Source organism: Lampetra fluviatilis, chromosome 26 (assembly GCF_964198595.1).
Source record: "Lampetra fluviatilis chromosome 26, kcLamFluv1.1, whole genome shotgun sequence".
Lineage (NCBI taxonomy): Eukaryota > Metazoa > Chordata > Hyperoartia > Petromyzontiformes > Petromyzontidae > Lampetra > Lampetra fluviatilis.
In genome coordinates, this window is record NC_136300.1 from 9,091,148 (window position 1) to 9,116,539 (window position 25,392).

Sequence of the window (25,392 nt, forward strand, 5' to 3'; positions counted from 1 at the left end):
CCGAAAATGACGAACACCAAACTAATTTTTCCCATGAGAAATAAAGGGAAAGGAAATAATCCGTTTCAGAATATAAGAAATGTAATCTTAATTTAGGAGCTTTCGTGACTGCAGGAATTATTCTTTGGTTCTTTTCGGTTAAGTCACGTCTAAAAATAAAATAATAAATTAAAATAACATATTACGACGTTTCGATTGCAACACAAGCAATCATCATCAGGTATAAAAGAAATAGCAACAAAAATCTAACTAGAAAACTATAGACAGACATATAAGCAGACAGACATCACAACGGCACACAGAGGACACACATCGGCACAAAGAGAGGGGTCGTTTCTGTGACGGTCCCTTAAATATAGAGAGGTGGGGGCGGGGACGGAGAGAGGGAGGGGGCAGAGAGAATTAGCATATCAATGAGTGTACGGCAACGTACTGCTGTTGCAAGTAAGATGACAATGTGGAACGGGCACGCAAAATTGAAAATGGGCACGCAAAATTGAAAATTAGGAGACAGGCACACGAAAATTAAATAACCTAGCAAAATATCGAAATGTGATGTAATACAACACAGAGAGTTGGTTAACACACAATTAACGCATAGCCTGGTTGATTACGTGTTTCAAAATTTGCTAAGTTAGAATTTTAAGTGTGACAATTCCAAAGAGAGGACACAGGCAGAGAGAACAAATAGCCAGAAAGAAAAAGGATAAGCTTAAAACTTCCCCGTAGAAGTGGTTCAATCTTAATTTAGGAGCTTTCGTGACTGCAGGAATTATTCTTTGGTTCTTTTCGGTTAAGTCACGTCTAAAAATAAAATAATAAATTAAAATAACATATTACGACGTATCGATTGCAACACAAGCAATCATTATTATTTTATTTTTAGACGTGACTTAACCGAAAAGAACCAAAGAATAATTCCTGCAGTCACGAAAGCTCCTAAATTAAGATTGAACCACTTCTACGGGGAAGTTTTAAGCTTATCCTTTTTCTTTCTGGCTATTTGTTCTCTCTGCCTGTGTCCTCTCTTTGGAATTTTCACACTTAAAATTCTAACTTAGCAAATTTTGAAACACGTAATCAACCAGGCTATGCGTTAATTGTGTGTTAACCAACTCTCTGTGTTGTATTACATCACATTTCGATATTTTGCTAGGTTATTTAATTTTCGTGTGCCTGTCTCCTAATTTTCAATTTTGCGTGCCCATTTTCAATTTTGCGTGCCCGTTCCACATTGTCATCTTACTTGCAACAGCAGTACGTTGCCGTACACTCATTGATATGCTAATTCTCTCTGCCCCCTCCCTCTCTCCGTCCCCGCCCCCACCTCTCTATATTTAAGGGACCGTCACAGAAACGACCCCTCTCTTTGTGCCGATGTGTGTCCTCTGTGTGCCGTTGTGATGTCTGTCTGCTTATATGTCTGTCTATAGTTTTCTAGTTAGATTTTTGTTGCTATTTCTTTTATACCTGATGATGATTGCTTGTGTTGCAATCGAAACGTCGTAATATGTTATTTTAATTTATTATTTTATTTTTAGACGTGACTTAACCGAAAAGAACCAAAGAATAATTCCTGCAGTCACGAAAGCTCCTAAATTAAGATTGAACCACTTCTACGGGGAAGTTTTAAGCTTATCCTTTTTCTTTCTGGCTATTTGTTCTCTCTGCCTGTGTCCACTCTTTGGAATTTTCACACTTAAAATTCTAACTTAGCAAATTTTGAAACACGTAATCAACCAGGCTATGCGTTAATTGTGTGTTAACCAACTCTCTGTGTTGTATTACATCACATTTCGATATTTTGCTAGGTTATTTAATTTTCGTGTGCCTGTCTCCTAATTTTCAATTTTGCGTGCCCGTTTTCAATTTTGCGTGCCCGTTCCACATTGTCATCTTACTTGCAACAGCAGTACGTTGCCGTACACTCATTGATATGCTAATTCTCTCTGCCCCCTCCCTCTCTCCGTCCCCGCCCCCACCTCTCTATATTTAAGGGACCGTCACAGAAACGACCCCTCTCTTTGTGCCGATGTGTGTCCTCTGTGTGCCGTTGTGATGTCTGTCTGCTTATATGTCTGTCTATAGTTTTCTAGTTAGATTTTTGTTGCTATTTCTTTTATACCTGATGATGATTGCTTGTGTTGCAATCGAAACGTCGTAATATGTTATTTTAATTTATTATTTTATTTTTAGACGTGACTTAACCGAAAAGAACCAAAGAAGAAATGTAATTTTATATGGCATATTATACATTAATGGGGTTGTATAAAATAATGTAGACGCTACTTATTACTAAAATGCATACATAAAATAAATGCATAAATAAATTAAAATAAATTGAAATACAAATAGAATTTAACATCACTTTACCTTGCCGAGAGGAGTTGATAGCCGACGAGGATGGTGGTGAGGAAGGGGAGGAGTAGTGAATGGGGTACGCGGTGACTCATCCCGACCCATACAAGTTCTAGCAAGCACGTCGTATCCCGAGCAAGACGTCGTATCCCAAGCAAGACGTCGTATCCCAAGACATTTATTTCTCGTCAAAACACGACGTATACCAAACTCGACGTATTCCAAAGCGGTCGTATACCGAGGTATGTCTGTACTAACGTTGGCCCGACGATGCATGTTTACTGGGCCCCGCTCACCTGCCCTCCTGCCCACCTGACTACCAGCCAATAGTGTAGCTCAGCAGAACGACTCACCTCCCACTCTCATGAATGGCCCTGGCTTTTCAACTGCCCAGCTGAAAATGTGCTGGAACATTTCCTGGCACGCAAAACATTTCACGAAGTTTGTGACTTTTGTGTGAGTTGTTGGCGTGTTTTGCGTGCTCTGCTGTTCTTGTGTCAGAGCTGCTTTGCCACAGTCGTGGACGACGCCGGCAGCGCGTCGCGTGTCGCTGGGTCTCGTTGTGATCCCGGCACCTACTTTATTGCACTTGACTAGTGACTTGCCGATTGCAGGTCCATGCGGGGCTGGCGGTGAAACTGGGTCACCTGCTGGCCGACCTCCGATTCCTCTACCTCAAAATCGCCAACCGCACCGTCCCCCAACTTCTGGAAGACTTCGACCTCTACGGTAGCCCGGGTTTTCTCCTCCCAATACCCAAGTGGGAGAGTTTCTCGCAAGCATCGTACACTAAATGACTTGGCGCAAGAGCACAGAAGTGTGGTCGCCACATCTACGCCTCTATATAAGGAACAAAACAGTTAGACTTCTCCACAAATCTGTCTGTCGCCTGATGAAGCTAGTTGTAATTACTGGCGAAATGTCGTACTCAGATTGTAAATGTTGTAGCTTGGCTCTCCAACACACCGGTGTGCTGTACTAGTGGCGAATTGGCACGTTCTGTTTACGTGACAACCCTTACTCGTTGGCTGTGTCGGGTGATGGTGGGTTTTAAGGACATATTTATATATTTACGCGATCTAACCCAAAAAACCTCTATTATGAATCAGGACAAGGTTTACAATGGTCTACACCAAAGTCGGCACAAGCGTGACACTGAACCGCGGATAGCGCAGACAAACTTAAACTTCAGCTGACACAGACGCAAGCTAACGACATAAAACGTCAACACGATTTTACATTTCATAGACTGAATCCCACGGAAGAGGTGATCGCGTATGCGCATCGTGTGCGTTGTTTTCAGCGACTTCCGTTGCCCAGCAGGGGCTCGCCCCTTGCCCGGACGTGGAAGAGTTGCGAGGGTTTGTGAGCCAGAGCCAGCACATCCTGCGTCGGAGCCCGAGGTTGATGTGGCAGCAGGCCATCAACTCGGCCCCCGGGTCTCCCGCCAGCGTGCAGGCCGCGTCGCTGGTGGTGCAGGCCTCCCGGGCCACGCCAGGAGTCACGAGCCCGCGGCCGGGATACGTCGTCGAGTGGGTCAACAGGCACCACGCTGCCCCGGCTGCCCTGCGGTACGGGGGGATGAGTTAATCCGTGGAGCTACGAGGGTTTCTCCTGTTGATCGATCGGTGGAGCGACGAGAGTTTCTCCTGTTGATCGATCGGTGGAGCCACGAGGGTTTCTCCTGTTGATCGATCGGTGGAGCCACGAGAGTTTCTCCTGTTGATCGATCGGTGGAGCGACGAGAGTTTTTCCTGTTGATTGATCGGTGGAGCGACGAGAGTTTATCCTGTTGATTGATCGGTGGAGCCACGAGGGTTTCTCCTGTTGATCGATCGGTGGAGCCACGAGGGTTTCTCCTGTTGATTGATCGGTGGAGCGACGAGAGTTTCTCCTGTTGATCGATCGGTGGAGCGACGAGAGTTTCTCCTGTTGATTGATCGATGGAGCCACGAGGGTTTATCCTGTTGATTGATCGGTGGAGCCACGAGAGTTTCTCCTGTTGATTGATCGGTGGAGCGACGAGGATTTCTCCTGTTGATTGATCGGTGGAGCGACGAGAGTTTCTCCTGTTGATCGATCGGTGGAGCGATGAGGGTTTCTCCTGTTGATCGATCGGTGGAACCATGAGGGTTTCTTCTGTTGATCGATCGGTGGAGCGACGAGAGTTTCTCCTGTTGATCGATCGGTGGAGCAAAGAGGATTTCTCCTGTTGATGGAACGGTGGAGTGACGAGAGTTTGATTGATCAGTGAAGCGACGAGAGTTTCTCCTGTTGATCGATCGGTGGAGCCACGAGGGTTTATCCTGTTGATTGATCGGTGGAGCGACGAGAGTTTCTCCTGTTGATCGATCGGTGGAGCGACGAGAGTTTCTCCTGTTGATTGATCGGTGGAGCGACGAGAGTTTCTCCTGTTGATCGATCGGTGGAGCGACGAGAGTTTCTCCAGTTGATCGATTGGTGGAGCGACGAGGGTTTCTCCTGTTGATTGATCGGTGGAGCGACGAGGGTTTCTCCTGTTGATTGATCGGTGGAGCCACGAGGGTTTCTCCTGTTGATTGATCGGTGGAGCGACGAGGGTTTCTCCTGTTGATTGATCGGTGGAGTGACAAGAGTTTCTTTTGTTGATCGATTGGTGGAGCCACGAGGGTTTATCCTGTTGATCGATCGGTGGAGCGACGAGAGTTTCTCCAGTTGATCGATTGGTGGAGCAACGAGAGTTTCTCTTGTTGATCGATCGGTGGAGCCACGAGGGTTTATCCTGTTGATCGATCGGTGGAGCGACGAGAGTTTCTCCTGTTGATTGATCAGTGAAGCGACGAGAGTTTCTCCTGTTGATTGATCGGTGTTTTGACGAGGGTTTGATCAGTGGAGCGACGAGGGTTTCTCCTGTTGATTGATCAGTGAAGCGACGAGAGTTTCTCCTGTTGATTGATCGGTGTTTTGACGAGGGTTTGATCAGTGGAGCGACGAGGGTTTCTCCTGTTGATTGATCAGTGAAGCGACGAGAGTTTCTCCTGTTGATTGGGCGGTGTTTTGACGAGAGTTTGATCAGCGGAGCGACGAGGGTTTCTCCACTTGCTTCCGCGCCTCCAGGACGACGGGAGGCTTCGCAGGGGAGCCATGGTGCCTGGCGACGTGCGCGCGCGGCGACGCGGTCGTCGTGGCGACCGGCCTGGGGCACGTGCAGCTGCTGCACATCGACACGGGCAAGGCAAGCGCCGCTGCCTCTCCCCGCTGAGCACGCAGGGCCCAACGGCCCAAGACGTTAAGCGGCCAGTAACAAACCGCACCGTCCGAGTTGTAGGAGATGAGAATTATACGTGATGAGGAAGACGGCTTTGTGGTCCCGACTTTGCGAACATTGAAACATTACCTGCGAATTACTCACTTGGAATAACACAGTGTGTGGCAACTGGGTGACAGTCGGGCATTCGTCTGCCGGTAGGGAGTGATGAATTACTGGGGGAACTCATAAACCATCCCACCCCCCTGAGCCTGAGCGCAAGGGGGGTGGCGGATGCGATCATTGACCAACAACGTAACAAGTTGTGCCCATTTCAGCAGCACGTTCATTTCAAAGAATAAAGCGGGGTTTAATTGTTTTATATTTATATACAGGGTGGCGCAACAAAAGTCAGGACACGTAGGGTTATTTCGTTTATTTTAACACGGGCATTAAAATTGTTTATTCTTTACGTGAATATTTTGTCTATTATCATCGCGAATATCTTTCTTCTCAAAGGAGCTGCAGAGCGTGTCCGCACACAGTGAAGGCATCTCGGCATGCTGCTTCCTGTCCGAAAACCTCATCTGCCTGGGCACAAGTAGTGGACAGATGTCCACGTGGAACATCCGAGAGGGATACAGGTAGCATTACGGACTACAAACACAACGCCCCCGCGTAGCATTGGGGACCTCACGCGGCTCCTCCATCCTGGCAGCTCGGCGTGGAGAAACGTGGATTGCCGTAACCCTGTGCTGCGTGAGAGACGGTGTCGGTGGTGGAGCTCTGCTGTTAGCGCTGAGGTTCTCTCCCCGCGCGCGCGTGCAGGGTGCTGAGTGTGCAGGCGCACAGGCTGCGCGTGTCTGGCTGTGCTCCCAGCACATGCGGCAGGCAGGTGCTCACGGTGTCGTGGGACTGCTCTCTCAAGGTGCCCAACGCAAACCACCGCCCCCACCGTTACCCAACAACAGCAACGGCAGCGGCGGCCGCCATTAGCCACTATGTGGCGGTGATCTCACCACGGCGCTTTGTGTCCCGGGCTAGGTGCGCACTTTGAGGCCGTCGCGTAAAGTGGCAGGAGGACACGGCACAGACCCAGGTGTTATAGGTTGAATAACCGAGATGACTGGCAGATGCACCACCTGTGCCTCTCGCGCACGCACGTGGATTTACAGGGTCGCCCGAGAACTACAACATACTACCGTGTGATGAGCAGAATACATTTTCTGAAGGGATTCAAATTTTATAAGACTGATTTAGTTCATGGTTGGCTGTGTGAAGGTTTGGAGTGCGGGCTGTGTGTGCATGTGTTCTGTAGAGCAGCGGTTAGTGCACTGCGCTACAAACCCAGCGACCCGAGTTCGTTTCTCGCTCACGGCCAACACCATTGACAATTATCTGCACAGGTGTTGAGTCTCCCTTAGGTCGACTCAGCCTCCAACGAGTACCTGGTGCGGTGTGTAAACATCACCGCACTTGCACCCAGACAATCGGCAGAGGTCGCATATGGGTTTTGATTCCTTACCCGTACCCGGCCGCACTAGGGTCGCAAACGGGTACCCGTAACCTACCTGATACCCGGCTACCCGTACGGGTACCCGATTGCGACCTCTGGGATGAAGCCATGTTGCAGGCGCGGGTGGGTTGATTCTAGGAACTTGAATTGTGATTAGAGACAAGACGTTGGGAAATGAGTGACAAACGGTTACTCACCAGTGACTCACGGCCTACCCGTACCCGGCCAGGTACGGGTAGCCGGGTATCGGGTAGGGTACGGGTATCGGGTACCCGATTGCGACCTCTGCTATACGGGGGAATCTTCGTCTCTGTGTGCGGTGTAGATTTGGAGCGTGACCGAGGGGCGTTGCGTCGCCGAGCTGAGTTCCAGCCGGCCGCTCTCCTGCGTCGCCGTTCACCCCCGGGGTGCGCTCGCGGTCACCGGCAGCTGGGACTCGGCGCTCGTCACGTGGGATGTCTTCCACCTCCGGCGCATTTCCGTGAGCGCCCTCCCCTCCCGCGTCTCTGTTCGCACAACGTCGTGCGCATGACAGTAACGATAACGACGTCGTCGTTCGCGCAAATTTGCAGGTCCCGCACGTCACTGCGGTCGAATTTTCGACGCCGCGCATGGTTCATTCCGCGCGGGAAGCCACAAACGAGCGGGGAAGGTGGCCAGAACCGACGCCAACGATCGCCCAAGCTCTGTGGTCCCATATTGGGATGTTTGGTCTAGAGCTGTGCGCACAAACTCGTGTACGCGCGCGTATCCGCACGCTCACGCAGGCGTCCACCAGCCCGTGCCACGGACTCTGCCGTAAGTTGAATTGGTACCAGTCAGTCCAAGCCACTATAGGCATTTAAATGCTTGATTTTCAAAGTTTGCACCGAATAAATGTTTCAATATGTATTCTAGATTTGAAGCTTTCGTGACTGCAAGGATTCATATTCTTCGGTTTTTTCGGTAAAGTCACGTAGGTAAAACATCAAAATTAATAAAAAATAAAATAAAATAAAAATCACGACGTTTCGGAGGCAACACAAGTCTCCGTCATCAGGTGGGACCGTCACAGTCAGATTAGCTGCATCAAGTGAGGCAATGATTCAAGATGTAATTCCTTAAAAGCAAGTTGAGGGGGGAGGAGAGGGGGGGGAGCTCATCAGAATGTGGTAGCCAATGAATGGAACGTATCGGGAGGGAGGGGGGCGGGGCTCAAAGACGGCACGGAGTGCCACGTACAACGCATCGGGAGGGGGAGGGGGGCGGGGCCAAAAGGATGGACGACGGCTTGGACGCGGTTGTGCGCAAGCAACTACTGCTGCACACGCCAACGCATTGGACAGAGAGGGGGAGGGGAGGCCTGATACACATGATAGAAAAGAACGAAAATGCCCATGTTTATACCAATGCGCCCAAAATTGTGCAATAGCAGTGAAAGGCTCACAAAAGGAAGGAAGCGATAGCGAGGTGTGGTAGCAATGAATGGCTGTGATGACCGTTGACTGTGTGATGCACGCCGTTTGCCCTGTGCGATTTCTCCGCGTACCGCGCCCAGACTCTGCGTGGCCATGGTGCAGCAGTCCGCGCGGTGGCCTACAGCCCGTCCGGCAAGCACCTGGCCTCGGCTGCCCTGGATGGCGAGGTCATATTGTGGGCGTCTGAGTCGGGCACCGTCCTCGGCACCTACCTGGGCCACCAAGGCCCGGTGAACTGTGTCCAGTTCACCCCAGACGGTCGCTATCTGCTAACCGGAGGCGATGACAACAAGGTAAAATACGGATATGTGAGTTAAGGTACGCGGCGGCGAGCGTGTGCCTTGGCCAAGGCCGTAATTATAATATTCAAATGTGCTCAAAATGTCCCCCCCAATATATTGCTATAAAATAGATTTCTGTTTATGTGATTGTGGTTATGGTTGTACTTGATTAATCCCTCATCTCTGCCATTACATACAATGAAACAAGAAAAGGTAAAAAAGAAAAACAGCAATGTAACACAATACACTATTAGACATTATTGTAAAAAATAAATAAAAAGTCCATCCTATGTGTTAGTGATTTTTTTTTTATATTCTAGGCAGGAAATGAGTTTTCAAATTTAGATTTTTTTTTCTGTGGGGGTGGGGGGACCCTGGAAGATTTGGTCCCCCCAATGTTGACTCCATGGTTTCGGCCTTGGTCTTGGCTATGGTAGAACCCGGTCGAAACGCATGCAGAACAGGGGGAGGACACACAACTCGGCACAGAGAGCCACCCGCGTCGTGAATCGAACCCAGGCGTTTTTATTTTTGTATCCCGCAAGGCCACGAGCGTTACCGCCCTGCCGTCCCTCGTCTGCAGGTACGGGTGTGGACGGGGGGGCTCGGCCGGCCGGTGGCGGTACTGGGCGGCCCGGGACGGGACGCGGTGCCGGCGGCGGCGGTGGTGGCGGCGCTCTGCGTGTCGGGGAGCCCGGACGGCTCCCAGCTCGCCGTGGGGCTGCACAGCGGCGGCGTGCGCGTGCACGGCGTCCACTCGGGTGAACACCGCCCCCCCCCCCCGCGCCCCCCGCAAGCGCCGCGGCAGGGCGCGCACGCTGGCTGCTCGGCTCGTTGTCGGCCCGAGGTCGCGAATTGTAACCTTCGCGCGTGAAGATGGCGCGCACGCTTTACGCGAGTCAGAAACTCCAGGCGCCTTACGTCACACCTCGTCTCAATCATTCAAAGTTCCCACCCCCTCAGGGGCCGCTGTCTCCGTGGGCGCCAGGCCTGCAAGCGGGCACTGGCCGATGATTGCTGTGTGTAATCCCAAATTAATGGTTTGCGGAATTTTTTGTTACAATTTTGGCAAGTTTGGACAATGACACCAGAACACAGTGGCCATTCGTTTTGAATGACATGTCGGATCTTTAACGTCCACTGTGTGGTAGACGGCGCGTAGTATTGTAGGGTTATTTCACTCATTATTTACCAGGTTGGCCTGTTGGATTCAAACCACAAACCTCTGCGACAAATGCTGTGACACGCTGGGCCATGTCACTGCCCCACGTGCTTCCTTACAGTTTTTATTCCAATGTTTATATTTCAAAATTCCAACGACGATCACTGAACAATGTTACGAACAAAACCACAGCATATATAAATTAGATTTTAAACTTACGTTCATTCAATGAGATCTCATTCAGTGAAAGTTAACGACAGTGTTAGTTGCATTGGTTTCTTTTTCCAGTTCACGTATTGTCTCGAAGTAGTGATGTAAGGCAGATGCATTCATCACAACCAAGGTCATCGAACACGCGGCAGTTGTAGTTGCGTCGTCGCCTTTGTGCAGGATGGCTTGTTGAAAAACGAGTGTTTTGCTCTCACTCTTTCTGAACTGTAGCTGCTGAATTTGACTTCAGTGTTCATTTAACTTATAGCTCACATCCCCATCGTCAGATCCACAGTAAATAATCAGCCAATATTTCTAGTGAAATATTGGCTGCGAAAAACCATCTACGTGTGAAGTGAACACTGATTGTGCATGACCTCGCAATCTGTGTTTGTTAAGGCTATATGGGGAATCTTCATCTTTGTTTTGTTTTGTTTGTTATGGAGAGTGGTGGTGCAGTGGTTATGGCACTGTGCTGCAAACCCGGCGACCAGTGTTCGATCCTGCTCACATCGAATAACATTAGCCAATATTTGAACCAGTCCTGGGCCTTCCCTAGCTTCACTCAGCCTTAAATGAGTACCTGGTAAGATGTTTAAACATCGGGAGACAAAGAAAGGTTGGTCTGGTGCTAGCCACCCACCCCCTCGTGCGCCTCGCCAGCCTTAACAGGCGCTCGTGAACAGCACTTGCCCCAACAGTCTGTTCAAGGCTACACGGGGGACCTCTGTCTTTGCTAGGCGTCACCGTGGAGGTGCAAGCCCACCCGCACGCGGTGCACTGCGTCGTGTGGCTGCTGGGCACTGGCGGCACGGCGCTGGCGTCCGGCTCGGAGGGCGGCTCCGTGAAGGTTTGGCGGCTCAGCAGCACGGAGGCCCCGGGCGACGCGGCTGCCCTGACCCTGAACCGGACGCTGCAGGGCCTCAGCGGCGCCGTGCGCGCCCTCGCCTGCTCCGACCGCTTCCTCGCCGCCGCCTCCGGTGCGCGTTCCCCCCTGCGCCCCAACCCTCGCGCCGCCCCGGGCGCCAAAGTCGCTTGAGGTCACGCAGTCGCGTGACCCCCGTGCGTCGTACTGTCTGAAGCCTCGTGCGTAAGTTTACGTTGTCCGTAGAAGCCAAAGTGATTTCCTGCCCAGTTGAGTGCTGATGCGGTCGATCGGAGCCCGCGCTGTATGAACTTGGGTGGGGTACCTTCATGTGAAATGCACGTGTTCTGTCTATGTACAGACTACCGCTACTAAATCCCCAATAGTTAAATCTTGACTTAAAGCTTTCGTGACTGCAGGAATTAATATTCTTTGGGTCTTTCGGTAAAGTCACGTAGATAGGTTCAAAGAAATTGACAAAAAACTATGATGTTTCGATCGCAACACAAGCGGTCGTCATCAGGAAAAGGGGTCCCTTTTCCTGATGATGACCGTAGTTTTTTGTTATTTTCTTCGAACCTATCTGCGTGACTTTACCAAAAGACCCAAAGAATATGATCCCAAATAGTTCTATATATATCACAAATTTTTTGCAATGAGTATAATGCATATGGAAAATATTCCGGACACAAATACGCGTACCGTACACGATGGAAACTGAAAAGCATCGGCGTAGACACGGCGCCGTTTCCTCGCGCTCTGCGCATCGTTCCGCAGACGACGCCATGGTGGTGCTGTGGCCGATGGGGGAGGCTCGCGGCGGCCAGGGTGAGGTGACGAGCGCCCCGAGGGGCGTGCTGTGGGGCCATGAGGGAGCCGTCACCTGCTGCTGCTTCAGTCCCGACGGCTCTCAGTTACTCACGGGCAGCAAGGACCGGGTATGGAGTAATCGCAATCCCAGCGCGGCCGCGAGCGGTGTGTGGCCGTGTGGCCGTGTCAGTAGAAGTCAAAGTGCGGCCGTGCGGCCGTGCGGCCGTGCGGCTGTGGCCGGGCGGCCATGTGACCGTGTGGCTGTGTGTGGGGCGCAGAGCCTGGTCTTCTGGGAGGTGCAAGCCTCCCGAGCCCGGCTGCGTGTGCCCAGCTCGCACGGCGACTGGGTGACGGGCGTGCACTGGGACCGCGACGGGGAAACCGCGGTAAGTCCTCAGCGCGAGTCTGCCACCTGCGTCGTTGGAAGATAACGACGCGCGATGGCGCCGCTCCGCTTTCGGCAGGAATGCACAGCTCCCACGCGTTTCCTCGCGTGTCACGTGACCATCACGTTGCCCGCACAGCGCCCTGGCTGAGAGCACCGTGGCCCGATGGGAGCCGTGCATTCACCCGCTGTTTGTGAGCGTGCCACCCTCACATGTTTAAGATGAGATGTGAGACGATTTGAGTTGTTGAGGCATTTAATCGAACCTCATATAAATGCAATAATAATATTTTTTCATTATCATCAATATAATTATTGGTGGCCTTGGAGGCATTTCCAGGGGAAGCTCTGGAAGCGCCGTGTTGTTGTTGTCAGCTCGAGGCGTCGCCTTTGTGTCACCGCGTGGTTCTCCCTCTCATCTTCCAGGTGTCCTGCTCAAACGACTGCACCGTGAAGGTGTGGGATGCCAGCACGGGCCACCTGCAGCGAGAATTGAGGGGCCACCAGAGCTCTGTTAACTGCGTGAGCATCATGGTGAGTAAGCTGAGCCCAGGCCCCGAAGGCCCAAAGCGTCTCTGGAATTGAGCAACGTTATTATCGTACGAGCTCCGCGAAAAGAGAAGTTGGGAGGGAAGTCCAAAGTGGAGCGGTGCGAAGGAAAGCGCAAGTCTGCTGGCGACCTGCAGTGTGGTGATTGAACGTGGTGCGGATGTGACGATGGATGGTGTGTTTGGGTCATTTTTGGCCAAATGTATTCCACGCAACCCTCCACCACGCAACATGGCCAAACAAATACAATTGTCACGTGGTGTTCGAGCGTTTAATGCACCAATTGTTATCGTCTCGGCTCACTCACCGGCAAGTCGAAGAGCAATTATCACAAATTTTACAATCAGATGACGCCAAGCATATTCAGGGATAGATCCGGGAAGCAATCGTTGGCAACAAGATCTGGGCATCCCTGGGTGATCACTCAAGGACCTGACGGGCAAACGGGGAGAGATACTGCTGTGAGTCGAGAAGTTTCTCCCGTTGATCGAGTCTGGTTGTCCTCCTCCTTTCCAGGACAGGGTGATTCTCTCGGGAAGCTCTGATGGGGAGCTCCGTGCGTGGCGCTGCTCGGGCCAGGAGATCGCGTGCATCCCCGCACATGCGCAGCGCATCAACGGCGCCTGGGTCTGGCTGCAGCAGCAGCAGCAGGGTGCAGGTGGGCAGCACCCGGGCCCAGCGCCGAACTTCACGCTGCTGCCGCTGCTGCTACCGCTGCGTATTTTGTTCGACTTTGTGAATGACGAGTAAACCCATCTCATCAGAACATGTAGTGTACTCTCCCGATGAATCCCAATAAGGACGAAACCAGTCTACAGTTGTCTCTGTCTCACTGGTCCCTGTTGATTAATCACATTCACTCAATGTATTGTTGCTGATTTAAGAGGATATAACCACAGTGCATTTTCTTCAGTAACTGGTGGTTTACATCATGTGTCAAGGCTGACAGTGTTGTGTTCATACGGTGCACGTGTGTATTGTGTGTCATGTGCAATCCGTTTCTTACATCAGCCAAAAATAACAAAGACAAAGATCCCTTTGTATAGGCTTTACAAACTATAGGGGCAAGTTCTGTTAGCGAGTAGCACCTATGAAGGCCGGCACGGCACACACCGGGGTGGATGGACAGCACCACACCCGGTCACATTTTTTTTCCTAGTTGCAATGTTTAACGCCGCACCAGGTACTCATTTGGGACCGATTCGGCCTAGGAGAGGCCTAGGAACGGTTCAGATAATCATTTCTGGTGTTGGCCGTGAGCTGGAATCGAACTCGGGTCGCCAGATTCGTATTCGCAGCGCTAACCGCTGTGCTACCTGCTCCCCACAACTAAGCACGAGGGGAGGATCAGTTACACGGCGGTTAGCGCACTTCTCTACGAACCTGATCAGCGACGTTTGAACCAGTGCTAGGCCCGCCTCCTCTTCACCAACCTGCACTGCCCAGCATGGTGCAGTATAATAAAAACAACCCCGTAACGTAAAAGTAGTTGGGAGGCCTTCGTCCACCAGTGGATTGACAAATTATTCTAAATTATTGTTATTTTCCTTATTAACAAACACATGGCCCTTGTAGCTCATGGTTGATAGTGGTGACTACTGTGGAACCAATTGGACCACGTTGAGGGCCGTTAACACCACACGAGGTTGCTCTGGAATGACCTCATTCGGTTTCATCTTTTTGGTAAAGCGAGTGGCTTGCAAGTGGAAAGTTGCAAGTTCAAATCCTGATTGGGGGTTAACTCACTCCGTCATCCCTCTGCGGTTAATAAAATAAGTTCCACCTTGTGGAGAAGTCAACAGCACGGTGGAATCTCCACCATTGGTTCAGGGCTGTAAAGGACAAATGAGCACTGCCTCACTGCTCAATTGAGCCGAATATCTATTGTCAAACGTAAACTATTTGCGATGTTTTTTTTGTTGACTATGCTCAATGCCGCGGTGCCTCGCAGGGAAGCGGCCGGGGGAGGAGGTGCTCTCTGAGGCACTGCGTGCGGCCTCTGCCAGCGACGACGGCACCGTGCGGATCTGGGCCCCACTCATGGTGCGTCGCTCGCGCTGCCTGACCGTGGCGCGCTTGTCTGCTCGCACGCAGTAGCGTAGCAGAACTCTGTAGCGAGCAGTGCATCACCCTGTGTTCGAGAACGCCTTCTCGTGCCCATTCAATGGCAGAGCAGACCTGAGAGCAGACGCTGGGGGACCGTCAGGGCAGATCTCGGAGGCCGCTGCAAATCTTCAATGCAGCCGCAGCGCGATCTGGCAGAGGGGAGAACGCGTTAGCGAGGTTGTGTGCACTGAGGCTGTGACCACACCCCCCCCCCTCCCCCCGGCTGTTTGTCTGGCCTCAGGGCAGCGAGCTGGCGTCTCTGAGCGAACACTCAGGCCCAGTGCAGGCTCTGGCTGTAACGGCACTCTCCAATTGCGCCCTCTCTGCCTCCAAGGATGGCTCCGTCAAGATGTGGCAACTCCGCATTCTGCCCGGTGAGACGCGGGCATTCCCCATCCGCTCCGCCCTGGTTGGTCAGGGTCGGGCATTCCGACAGTTGTTCATCGCGATCACGGAGGCCGGGTGGTGAACGGGACCCCACGTTGCGTCACCGCCACCGTGAATCGTGCGCACACATCGTTCACGGCCGTTGTGGGTCAGTGTTGTTGATGCCTCTTTATCTTGCCGTCTCTTCCTTGGCTGTTGCACAGGTGACACCAAGTAGGCAATTCGAATAGCATATCTGGTCAACATTCCAGTGTCGAGATATACCTTTGTATACAAAACACCGAATTCCGTCGATGTATTTTAGAGGTTGTAAATTGGTTTTGTCCAAATACCTGCCGGAATTTAGAAATTAATTTTAAAAAGTCGTGAAAGTGATTTCCCTTTTGAGTGAGGATTGAGGCGGCGGTCATCTACGTTCAGATCCCGGTGCCGGTGGTGGCAATTCCACATTCCTCTGACGGGGGTGCGTCCATCCATAGGAAAACCATTCTTGACTTCCCCACAAAGTGTTCTTCACCTTAGCAACCTCAGAGGAATAATGGGCTGAGCAAACCCCTAGCCAGGAGTTGAACTCGCGACCTCCTGATTGTGGGGCTCTCGCTCTACCCCTGCCTCCTGACCGGATTCCGGGTTTAACGGCCATTTTCATTCGTGGAGACTTGATGAGTCACGGGCGTGTGCGTGCGTTTGTGTGCGCCTGTGCATGTACGTGTTGTATGGCGCATTGTTGCTGTTGTAGCCGCCGCCAGCACGCTGCCCTGCAGGCACCAGCGCGCGGTGACGGCAGTGCAGGCGTCCCCGGGGGGGCGCCACGTGGTGTCGGGGGCCGAGGACGGCCACGTGCTGCTGTGGAGCCGCTGCTCGGGCCCCGCGCTCGCCCCAAGCGCAGCGGTGCAGGTGAAATACAATAATTAACAACAAAGATAAAAAAAAGATCCCCCGTATAGCCTTAACAGACTGTAGGGGCAAGTGCTGTTAGCGAGCACCTATGAAGGCCGGAACGATACACGAACGAGGGGGTGCGTGGCCAGCACCACGCCCGACCGCCTTTGTCTCCCCAGTGGCAATGTTTACACACCGCACCAGCTACTCATTTAAGGCTGAGTCGACCTAGGGGAGGCCCAGGACCGGTTAAGATAATCGTCACTGGTGTTAGCCGTGAGCGGGAATCGAACCCGGGTCGCCAGGTTCATAGCGCAGCGCGCTAACCGCTACACTACCGCTCCCCATAATAATTAACAACACACATAGACACACATAATAATTAACAACACACATAGACACACAGACATCAACACAAGACAAATATACAGACGCACAGACCTCGAAATGAATACAGTTGATCGAGACAGGAACCTTAACTGCGTGGCGGCAGTTAAGAGGGGGACGATGAGAGGGCAGGAATTTTCTTTCGTGAACAGTTTGCTCCAGGCCAGCTGTGCATCATTATCAGAACTTTTAGAATGTCGCAAACCGGGAGCGAGTGGCGGTGATCGTGGTGGCCGTGTGCGCCGGTGCTCGCAGGCTCACGACGGAGCAGTGAGCTGCGTGTGCTTCCCGGAGCGGGCGGAGGAAACGTTCCTGACGGCAGGAATGGACCGACAGGTGTGCTGCTGGAGGATTCTGCCAGGGGACCGTGTGGAGGTGTTATGCCGGTAAGCGAACGTGCCGGTAATCGAGCGTGCTCTGTAAGCATTCACTGTCAGTCTTTCTGGATCTCGTCCCGGCGGCGCTTGGCGTAGTTTCAAGCGAAACGTTGCTCATCTAATCGGCCAATTTGTTGCGGCGGAGCGGTAACGGCTGTGGCTCCTCCTCTCCTCTCTGCGCTGGAACCCAGCTTGCACAGCTTGGAAGTCGAGGTTCCGCTCGTGTCGATGGCCGCCACGTGGGAGGCTTGCGGCGAGGGAGGGGGCGGCGGCGTCGGCGCCGTCCTGGCGGGAGACGCCGCGGGCCAAGCGCTGCTGCTCAGCTCACGGCCCCTCTCCGTCACCGCCAGGAGGACCACACGGTGGGGGCCTACTGCTTTAAACATGTTTGTTTCACCAGATAAGGCCCCACTGAGCTATATAGCTCTTTTTCAGAAGTGACCTGGCCACAAACGACAGCTCAACGAAGTGGCTCATCACGTGGGAATTTACAGCAAGCAAATACTATAAACGCATGTTTATAAATGTGGAGGGGAAAACCGAAGGACCCGGAGGAAAATCCACGTAACCACGGGGAGAGGGACAGCAGGCGTCAGGGTCGGGACCAAAGCCATGACCTCCTGCATACCAGGCAAGGAAGATGACATCTCCCCACCGGGTGCTCCGCCGAGTTTCTGCAGCCAACGCACCACCCGGGGACGCTTGTTTTGGCCGGTGGCAAGAGCTGGGAGTCCTCATGTGACTCTGGGACAGCCCCCGTGCTCACTCAGTATTTGACTTTGGCTCGGCACGGCGTGAGGTGTGGTGAGGGGGATGAGTCCGCTGTGCCCGCACTCTGGCAGGTCTGTGGCGCTCGTAGGGGTCCCCGTGTGACTGCTGCCTCCTCCTGGGAGGGGACTCGGGGCTGCAGGAAGGAGTTGAGGCGTCCTCCCGTCGACCCCTGTGTGGTCAGGCCATGCGTTAGCTATCGTCCTGCCCGTCTCACGTTGTGTTCACCCCGTACCCTGCACCGTACTCGCGTTGTGACTCAGTGGTGTTTGTGTCTCTGGTTTGATGTTGCAATGTGCTACCCGAGCCTGCTCCGGCCCATGGACAACCTCTGGCGTCTCCCTGCTTCATGGCTCCTCCAGCCACCACGTGACACTCGCCATCTTGCTGTCCTACAGAATTGTTGACCATGCTCAGTTTCTGTTTTTGGTACATTCAATGGTGCTCAATACGAGACCATGAGCCACCCATTGTACATAAGTAACAGAATAACTAAGCCTCCTTCACATATATGTTCTTTCACATAAAATACAAATATTTTTACACATCTCAACAGGCACAACATTTAAGCAGCATTGGTTCAACACAAGCAAACTCTGTACCACTTTTGACAATCATTGTCTCATCAGCAGAGTCAGGCTCGCTTGAACCAATCAATGCTGGTGAGTTTAACACGTAGGAGGCTTTCGCAAGCAATATTATCCATAATAGAGGTTTTTTTGGGTGAGATCGCGTAACTATAAATGTGTCGTTAAACCCGCCACCACCCGACACAGCCAATCAGTAAGATTTGTCACGTAAACAGAACATGCCAATTAGTTACCGGTACAGCACACCGGTGTGTTGGAGAGTGAACCCGCAACATTTACAATTTGAGTACGACGTTTCGCCGGTGATTACAGCCAGCCTTATCAGGCAACGGCCCAGATGTTGATAGGCAATGACCCCCCCCCCCCCCCCCATTATGTATATCGGTCCTAGCAGAAAAATAATTTACGCCGTAGTGGAGAATCCGTCTTTGAATACAAGTCACAAAATAAGTGAGAAGACAATTGGCCTCATTCACGTCTCTACGAGAAGCCGGTCGACCACCGTGGGGGCAGCAGCCACCCAGCAGCCGGGAGCGCCAGCCGGTTCCCGGTTGCTTGCCATGCTGACCGATGTTTGTAGAGTGCCAAAGCGAGTCCACCCTCGGGTGGTGATGCTGCTGCTGCTGAACGGTGGCACCGCCCCGCATGAACACGTTAACCTGCTGCCGCTTCTGCTGCTGCTGCCGCCACCGCTGCTGCTGCTGCCAGTTTGTGCAGTCCCCCCCCCTGCCCACCTTCCAAAATAAATAATGAGCTCACCGGCTCTCGCATTTTAAATTACAACGTGCATTTATTGATCTTAGGGCCATTTCAAATAACCTCTAAGTTTTGTAAGCACATATCCACATTTAGTCATGTTAAATCATTCAACTCAAATGCTAACGTGTTATGTGTATGTGTATATATTTGTCTTTGTGTGCATATGCGTGTGTTTGCGGAGCGGTAGTGTGGCAATTGGCATGCTGCGCTTCGAACCCGGAGACCCGAGTTCGGATCACGCTCATAGCCAACATCAGTGACAATTGTCTGAACTGATCCTGGGCCTCCCTTAGGTCGACTCAGCCTCAAATGAGTACCTGGTGCAGTGTGTAAACATCGCCATTAGGGAGACAAAGGCGGCCGGGGGTGGTGTTGGCCACCCACCCCCTCGTGTGCCGTGCCGGCCTTCATAGTTGCTCGCTAACAAAACAGGTTATACGGGGGATCTTTGTCTTTGTGTGCATATGTGAGCGGGTGTCTGAACACGTGTGTGTGTGTGTACATGTGTGTGTATGTGTCCGTGCGCATGCTGGTTTGTGTTTGACTTTGTGTGTCTGCGTGTGTCTGTGTCTCTGTGAGTGCGTGCGTGTGTGTGCTTGTTGGCACAACTACAGTTCCGCGCAATGGATTGTGGGAATATCTCCAAGTGGCCCTGACCTGTGGCAGGTGTGCGGAGTGGCTGGCCCAGAAGAATTCATCATCTATACACTGGTGAGACACACACACATCTATACACTCACTGATAACACGCACATCTATACACTGGTTAGACACACACAGTGGTAACACACATCACTACACTCACTGTTAACACACAAATCTCTACACTTGTAGTACACACGCATCTCTACACTGGTAACACACACACACACATATTTACACTGGTAACACACACATATCTGCACTGTTGCAGAGGTTCGTGGTTCGAGCCCAGCATCCGCCCTGGTTAATACTATGAGTGCGTTAACCGTAAACACCACGTGCCCGTGTGCTTCACAGCGGACGTTAACGTTCCTGTGACGTCGTTCAAGATTGAACATTACCTGCAAGAAATGACTTAATCAGGGGAAAGCCACATCACAACCATCGTCCCCTGCTGGCAGAATCTAGCTGTCTATGAAACGCTTCGCCTTCGTGATAACCGAGTGGTACAAACCTGGAACAAACGCGAAATGTATGAATGATTTCTTGGGGTTGATTTGTCTACTTTTGTGAACAGAGAGCTACCCAGAATTCCCTGAAGCTCGTGGAGTCGCACACCCGTTCCCTGCCTGCTGGGGAACCTGGCGCGTGGCTCTCCCACGCTGGCTCCGTGCAGCTGCAGGGAGGCACGTGTGCACGCGCACGCTCCACGTGCTCCAGCTATGAGCATCATCCTCATCGCCATTACCGTGCGAGAGATGTGATGTGAATGAGGTCACGTAACGCGATTTGTATTGAAAATCACATTTTAGCTGTCAACTTCAAATTTCCACATTGAACGAGTCGGCGCCAGTAACATGTCACCGATGCTTTGGTGGGGTTTCGTGTCTGTATTGGACAACGGCTAGTGCTGGCTTCCTACATTCATCTGGGACGTATTTTACGTGTCCCGGAGTATGTACGCATGTATGTTGAACTTCTTTCGTACCGTACGTAGCCAATTGCGCTAATTGGAGGTGCAGAGGTAGGACAACAAACGAAACACAGAAAGCAGTTGTAAAGAAATGAGTTTTCAATCTCGATTATTTAAAAGTGCATAGCTCCAGTGGCTTCCTAATATCGGAAGGAAGAGCGTTCCAGACGGCCGCAGAAGAGCATCTGAAAGCGCGCTCTACCACTGAGCCAGTTGGCCGGATTAGTGCATGGAGATTTGTTAATCGGCGTGTGGAGCCGGGTTATCAGCGCGTGGAGCTGCGTTCATCAGCGTGTAGAGCCGGGTTATTAGCGGCGCTTCTCTCCTTTGTTCAAGGTCCCCACTGGGCTTGTGGGGATTCCCGGGGAAACCTGGAGCTGTGGTCGGCTGCCCGGGTGGTTGCTGGTCCGCATGGTGGTGGTGGTGGTGGTGGCAGTGCCACTGGCTTTGTCTCCCACACGCAGCGGGTGAGTTCCTGGTTGCGTGAGGTTCGAGGCCGCTCTCGTAACGCGTGTGTGGCTGCTTGTGCATTTTAATTGTCAACCGCAGCCTCCACTTGTGTGGCGTTCTCCATTTTCTGTGGAATATTTGAATTCAAATCTGTTAATTATGATTTAATAAGAACCCCATCACAACGGACAAATTAACGAAGGCTGGAATAAATTATATATAACAACAGAGGTGTGCAGGATTGCATGTACCAAAACACTTCCAGCCTTATCCAGACCACCAGCTCAAAAGAACTGAACGCTCGGCCATTTCGTCATTAGACCGCCGCGGCCACATCATCACATACATTCAGCTCAGTTTGAGCTCGTGGTCTGGACGAGGCTGAGAGGTTTGTGTACACGCAGTGCTGCACGCCGGCGTGCGTTGTGAAGTCTGCCGGTGCGTTCCCATTCACGCCGTTTTGTATTTGTCACAAATGCCGCGGCCTTCAGATTACGGCCCAGGCTGCGTTTGTCCGTTTGGCGTTGTGAAGCGCCGCCACTCCGTGACTGGCGCCGCCGCAAATGTCTCCTGCAGGTGCACGGTGCCGATGTGACCGGGGTTTACGTCGTAGGCTCCGTGCTGGTAACAGCTTCCCTGGACCACAGCGTCAAGCTCTGGTCTCTGCCTGACCTCCGCCAGGTAAAAGGCCTTCTGGGTGGACAGAGCCAGGAATACTCGAGGAGACAACGTTCGGAAAGTGAATGAGCGACGATAATTTTGAAGTGTTTTGACCGCAGTATTATTATCACGACCTTATCCAATTTCGGAAGCGTTGTTCGCTCTTATCTGTCGCAGCTTTGGTAGTGCTGTTCGCTGCTGGCCGCTTGACGCTTTGTGCAGGTCTCAGCGACCGTGTTGAGTGATCGCTGCGACTGTTTCTGTCCCTCCTTGCGCCGTCGGCGTGTTCGTGCAGCTGGGCGTGTTCGTGTGCGGCGGGCCCGTCACCTGCATGAGGACCGTCGCTTGCGGAGGTCACGAGGTCGTCGTGTGTGGAGATTCCCTGGGACAAGTTTACTTCCTCCGTCTGCATGACGCTTTCTTCTAAACGCGAACTTCCGTGTTCGCGGGTTTGGTAAAAAAATGACTACAAATGGAAATTACATTTCACGAGCGCCGTGATAAAAACAAATGCACTACATATAAGGACTATCTATAAACATGCATGATGGCCTCATATACCGTTAGGATGATGCAATATTGTTGTGATTGGTTGCTGTGTTTGGGTAAACATTGATCACGATCATTTGGGTACAATTTTGTGCATGCAATTAGGTGGAGTGGAAAATATAATTAATTTAAATAGTAGGGTCACTGAATACGTAGGATGCGAAGAGAACAATAATCCACGCGCGTTACGAGTACATCTTGTGTATGCCGGCAGCTATGGTGTGGCAATGGCATTAAACTGGTGACCCTTATCCGTGTCTGTGCGCGTGCATTCTCTGATGCTGTGTAGTTCATACGGAGATGGGTGAGGTGGGTGAGGTGGGTGAGGTGGGTAAAATGGGTGAGTGACCTCAGGGCAGCTACAAGCACCGGCACTAGAATTGTGGAGTGTTGAGCAGAGCGTGTTCGATGTCAGTATGGGCAGGTTGAGTCCAGTGGGCAGCGTGGGTAGTGCCAGGGTGAGTGGTGGGCGGGGTGGGTGGTGGGCGGGGTGAGCGGTGGGCATCGTCTAAATCCTCGGTATCTCTGGCCTGGGAGCGCCAGTGCAGTTGCACCACCTGCACACTTGGCAGTTCCGCCACTGGGTGAATTCAACTTTGCGCTGCACTATCAGCAGCAGCAGCAGCAGTAGCCGTGCTCAATCCGCTGCTGGATGAAGGCTCCCCGAAGCCGCCGCCGCCTCTCACGGCCCTGCGATGCGACAATGCGCCCAGCACCGGCACGTGGCCTCCACCAGAGACGCCGCCCTCCTTGGTGGCCGCGTCTCAGCCGCCGGTGTTAGACCGGAGAACAGACGCCAACGCGGAAGCAGCACAAATCAACGTCAAAGACAATGCGTGCATTAGTATCAAAGCATGTGTGCATGTTTTAGCACACGCGTGTGTTGTTAATGCAGATTTCACGACGCCTTGCAATTATAGGTGTGTATTTGGTGTTTTGACATCTTAAAACCTCATGCATTATTGCCATTTATTTTATCACTTGGATACCTATTTCACTATTTACAATTTTTATTTGATTTTACCCAGGTAAGGCCCACTGGGCGACACAGCTCCTTGTTTTTGTCAGAAGCGACCTGGCCACAATCGAAGGCAGCTCAACGAAGCGTTGGCTTATCATCGCATCTAAATTTATAGCAGCAACAGCAACCCCATCACTCTAAACGCACGTTTCTCACACGGGCAACGAAGTCTCCCCGTCAGAAACAAGAGAGGAAAGCACCGACCGGCGTTGCGGCCACACGAGCACAACCGCCCGTCCGCCCGTCCGTCCGCCGCGGACAAAGGCGCCGCCTCTCCCCCCCCCCCCCCCCCAACACACAGTTCGCTGGTCAACTAACACCGGTCCCCTGGGCCAACAGAGTCACTGGACAACGTGGGGATGTCACGGTTCGTGCCCGACTCTCTTTTGGCAATGAAGCGCGCGTCTGTTGAACTGCCCGTGAGTTGTGGGTCTTTCAAAATCGCGGCGAAAAGAAAAAAATGATTGGGTGTAATTTGCGAGTTTTGTAATGTTTAATCACGTGTGTAGATGCTGCGTGACCGCATTTGCTTTTTCATCTGTGTGTGTGTGTGTGGATGTTGTGCTGATGTAGTTTGGTGTTAACTCGTTCATAAACCAGAGAAAGCGGATCTGTGTTTGGTTGTAAGTGCGATGCTCTGTGTACGTGGCTCTGACTCGCGTTTGTAAGGACCCTCCTGTGCGCGCGCGCGCTTGCTTTGGCAACTCCGCTGCATTACTCAGAGCCGGAATGGCATAGACACGGAGCTGTTTGCAACACTTAAATACGTAATTAAGTTAATGGCTACGAGTGCTTGGCCAACGCAGCCTCGACTATTTGCGGGGGCAAAACATGTGTTTGCCATTTCAGTGAGTGAATGAATGAATGCTCAGGTGTCCTCTTTAAAGATCGCTTTGGATGCGTCAATTTGTGTGCGGCGTGCGCGGGGTCCAGGATGCATGAGACAAGATTAGAAATTTGATTTAATGTGATGCGTGTAATTACACCCGGCGCGTCACGAGTTCCATGCAACATTTTTATTTGGCCTTTAAAATCCGCGCCACAAACGAGCCAATTGTTGCACAAGCGGGGGGATTGTGCAGTGCGCAGCGCGCAGGGGGACGCCGATCTGCCTGCCAGGCTCCGCTCGCCGTGACCCGCACGCACCTCCCGTCAATGTCACCCGTGCTGCCACCCGTGCTGCCTCCCGTCAATGTCACCCGTGCTGCCACCCGTGCTGTCACCCGTGCTGTCACCCGTGCTGCCACCCGTGCTGTCACCCGTGCTGTCACCCGTGCTGTCACCCGTGCTGCCACCCGTGCTGCCACCCATGTCGTCACCCGTGCTGCCACCCGTGCTGCCACCCGTGCTGCCACCCATGTCGTCACCCGTGCTGCCACCCGTGCTGCCACCCGTGCTGCCACCCATGTCGTCACCCGTGCTGCCACCCGTGCTGCCACCCGTGCTGCCACCCATGTCGTCACCCGTGCTGCCACCCGTGCTGCCACCCATGTCGTCACCCGTGCTGTCACCCGTGCTGCCTCCTGTCAATGTCACCCGTGCTGCCACCCGTGCTGTCATCCGTGCTACCACCCGTGCTGCCACCCGTGCTGTATCCCGTGACCCGCACCCGCCTCCCGTGCTGTCACCTGGCCCGTGTAGTGGCCGCAGAGGTCGTGAACTCAGTCGCTGGACGCCCATTGTGGCCACTCTCGCTACGACTCGAGCACGACTAACTTCACTCGCTGACTCCGCCTCCACCCACCTTGAGGACTCGGTGTTCCTGCCGGACTGTTTCGTCTCCTCCACCCACACTGTGTTCAACCAGCACCTCGCTGCAGGTGACAACAACTCAGCAATGCACTCAGCAACACACTCACCAACACACTCACCCACACACTCACCCGCACACTCACCCGCACACTCACCAGCACACTCACCCACACACTCACCCGCACACTCACCCGCACACTCACCCACACACTCACCCACACACTCACCCGCACACTCACCCACTCACTCACCCACACACTCACCCACACA

At 52.5% G+C, this 25,392-nt stretch overlaps 1 protein-coding gene across 3 annotated transcripts in view; it reads left to right on the forward strand.

The window, feature by feature from the left end:
• The window catches only part of TEP1 (telomerase associated protein 1), a 61,974-nt gene extending 39,387 nt beyond the window's left edge, over positions 1-22,587 (forward strand). For all 3 annotated transcript variants that reach the window (XM_078868689.1, XM_078868687.1, XM_078868690.1), the window contains exons 32-54: positions 2,973-3,087; positions 3,662-3,929; positions 5,455-5,572; positions 6,104-6,228; positions 6,413-6,512; positions 7,426-7,581; positions 8,638-8,850; positions 9,422-9,599; positions 10,951-11,190; positions 11,853-12,013; positions 12,164-12,271; positions 12,697-12,804; positions 13,336-13,477; positions 14,771-14,862; positions 15,167-15,299; positions 16,052-16,209; positions 16,837-16,967; positions 17,150-17,320; positions 19,690-19,786; positions 20,295-20,403; positions 21,027-21,157; positions 21,717-21,821; positions 22,096-22,587. In XM_078868689.1, the coding sequence (XP_078724815.1) occupies positions 2,973-3,087; positions 3,662-3,929; positions 5,455-5,572; positions 6,104-6,228; positions 6,413-6,512; positions 7,426-7,581; positions 8,638-8,850; positions 9,422-9,599; positions 10,951-11,190; positions 11,853-12,013; positions 12,164-12,271; positions 12,697-12,804; positions 13,336-13,477; positions 14,771-14,862; positions 15,167-15,299; positions 16,052-16,209; positions 16,837-16,967; positions 17,150-17,320; positions 19,690-19,786; positions 20,295-20,403; positions 21,027-21,157; positions 21,717-21,821; positions 22,096-22,227 (3,291 nt within the window). In that variant the 3' untranslated portion in view covers positions 22,228-22,587. The remainder of the gene's footprint in view (positions 1-2,972; positions 3,088-3,661; positions 3,930-5,454; positions 5,573-6,103; positions 6,229-6,412; positions 6,513-7,425; positions 7,582-8,637; positions 8,851-9,421; positions 9,600-10,950; positions 11,191-11,852; positions 12,014-12,163; positions 12,272-12,696; positions 12,805-13,335; positions 13,478-14,770; positions 14,863-15,166; positions 15,300-16,051; positions 16,210-16,836; positions 16,968-17,149; positions 17,321-19,689; positions 19,787-20,294; positions 20,404-21,026; positions 21,158-21,716; positions 21,822-22,095) is intronic.
• The last annotated feature ends 2,805 nt before the right edge of the window (positions 22,588-25,392 follow it).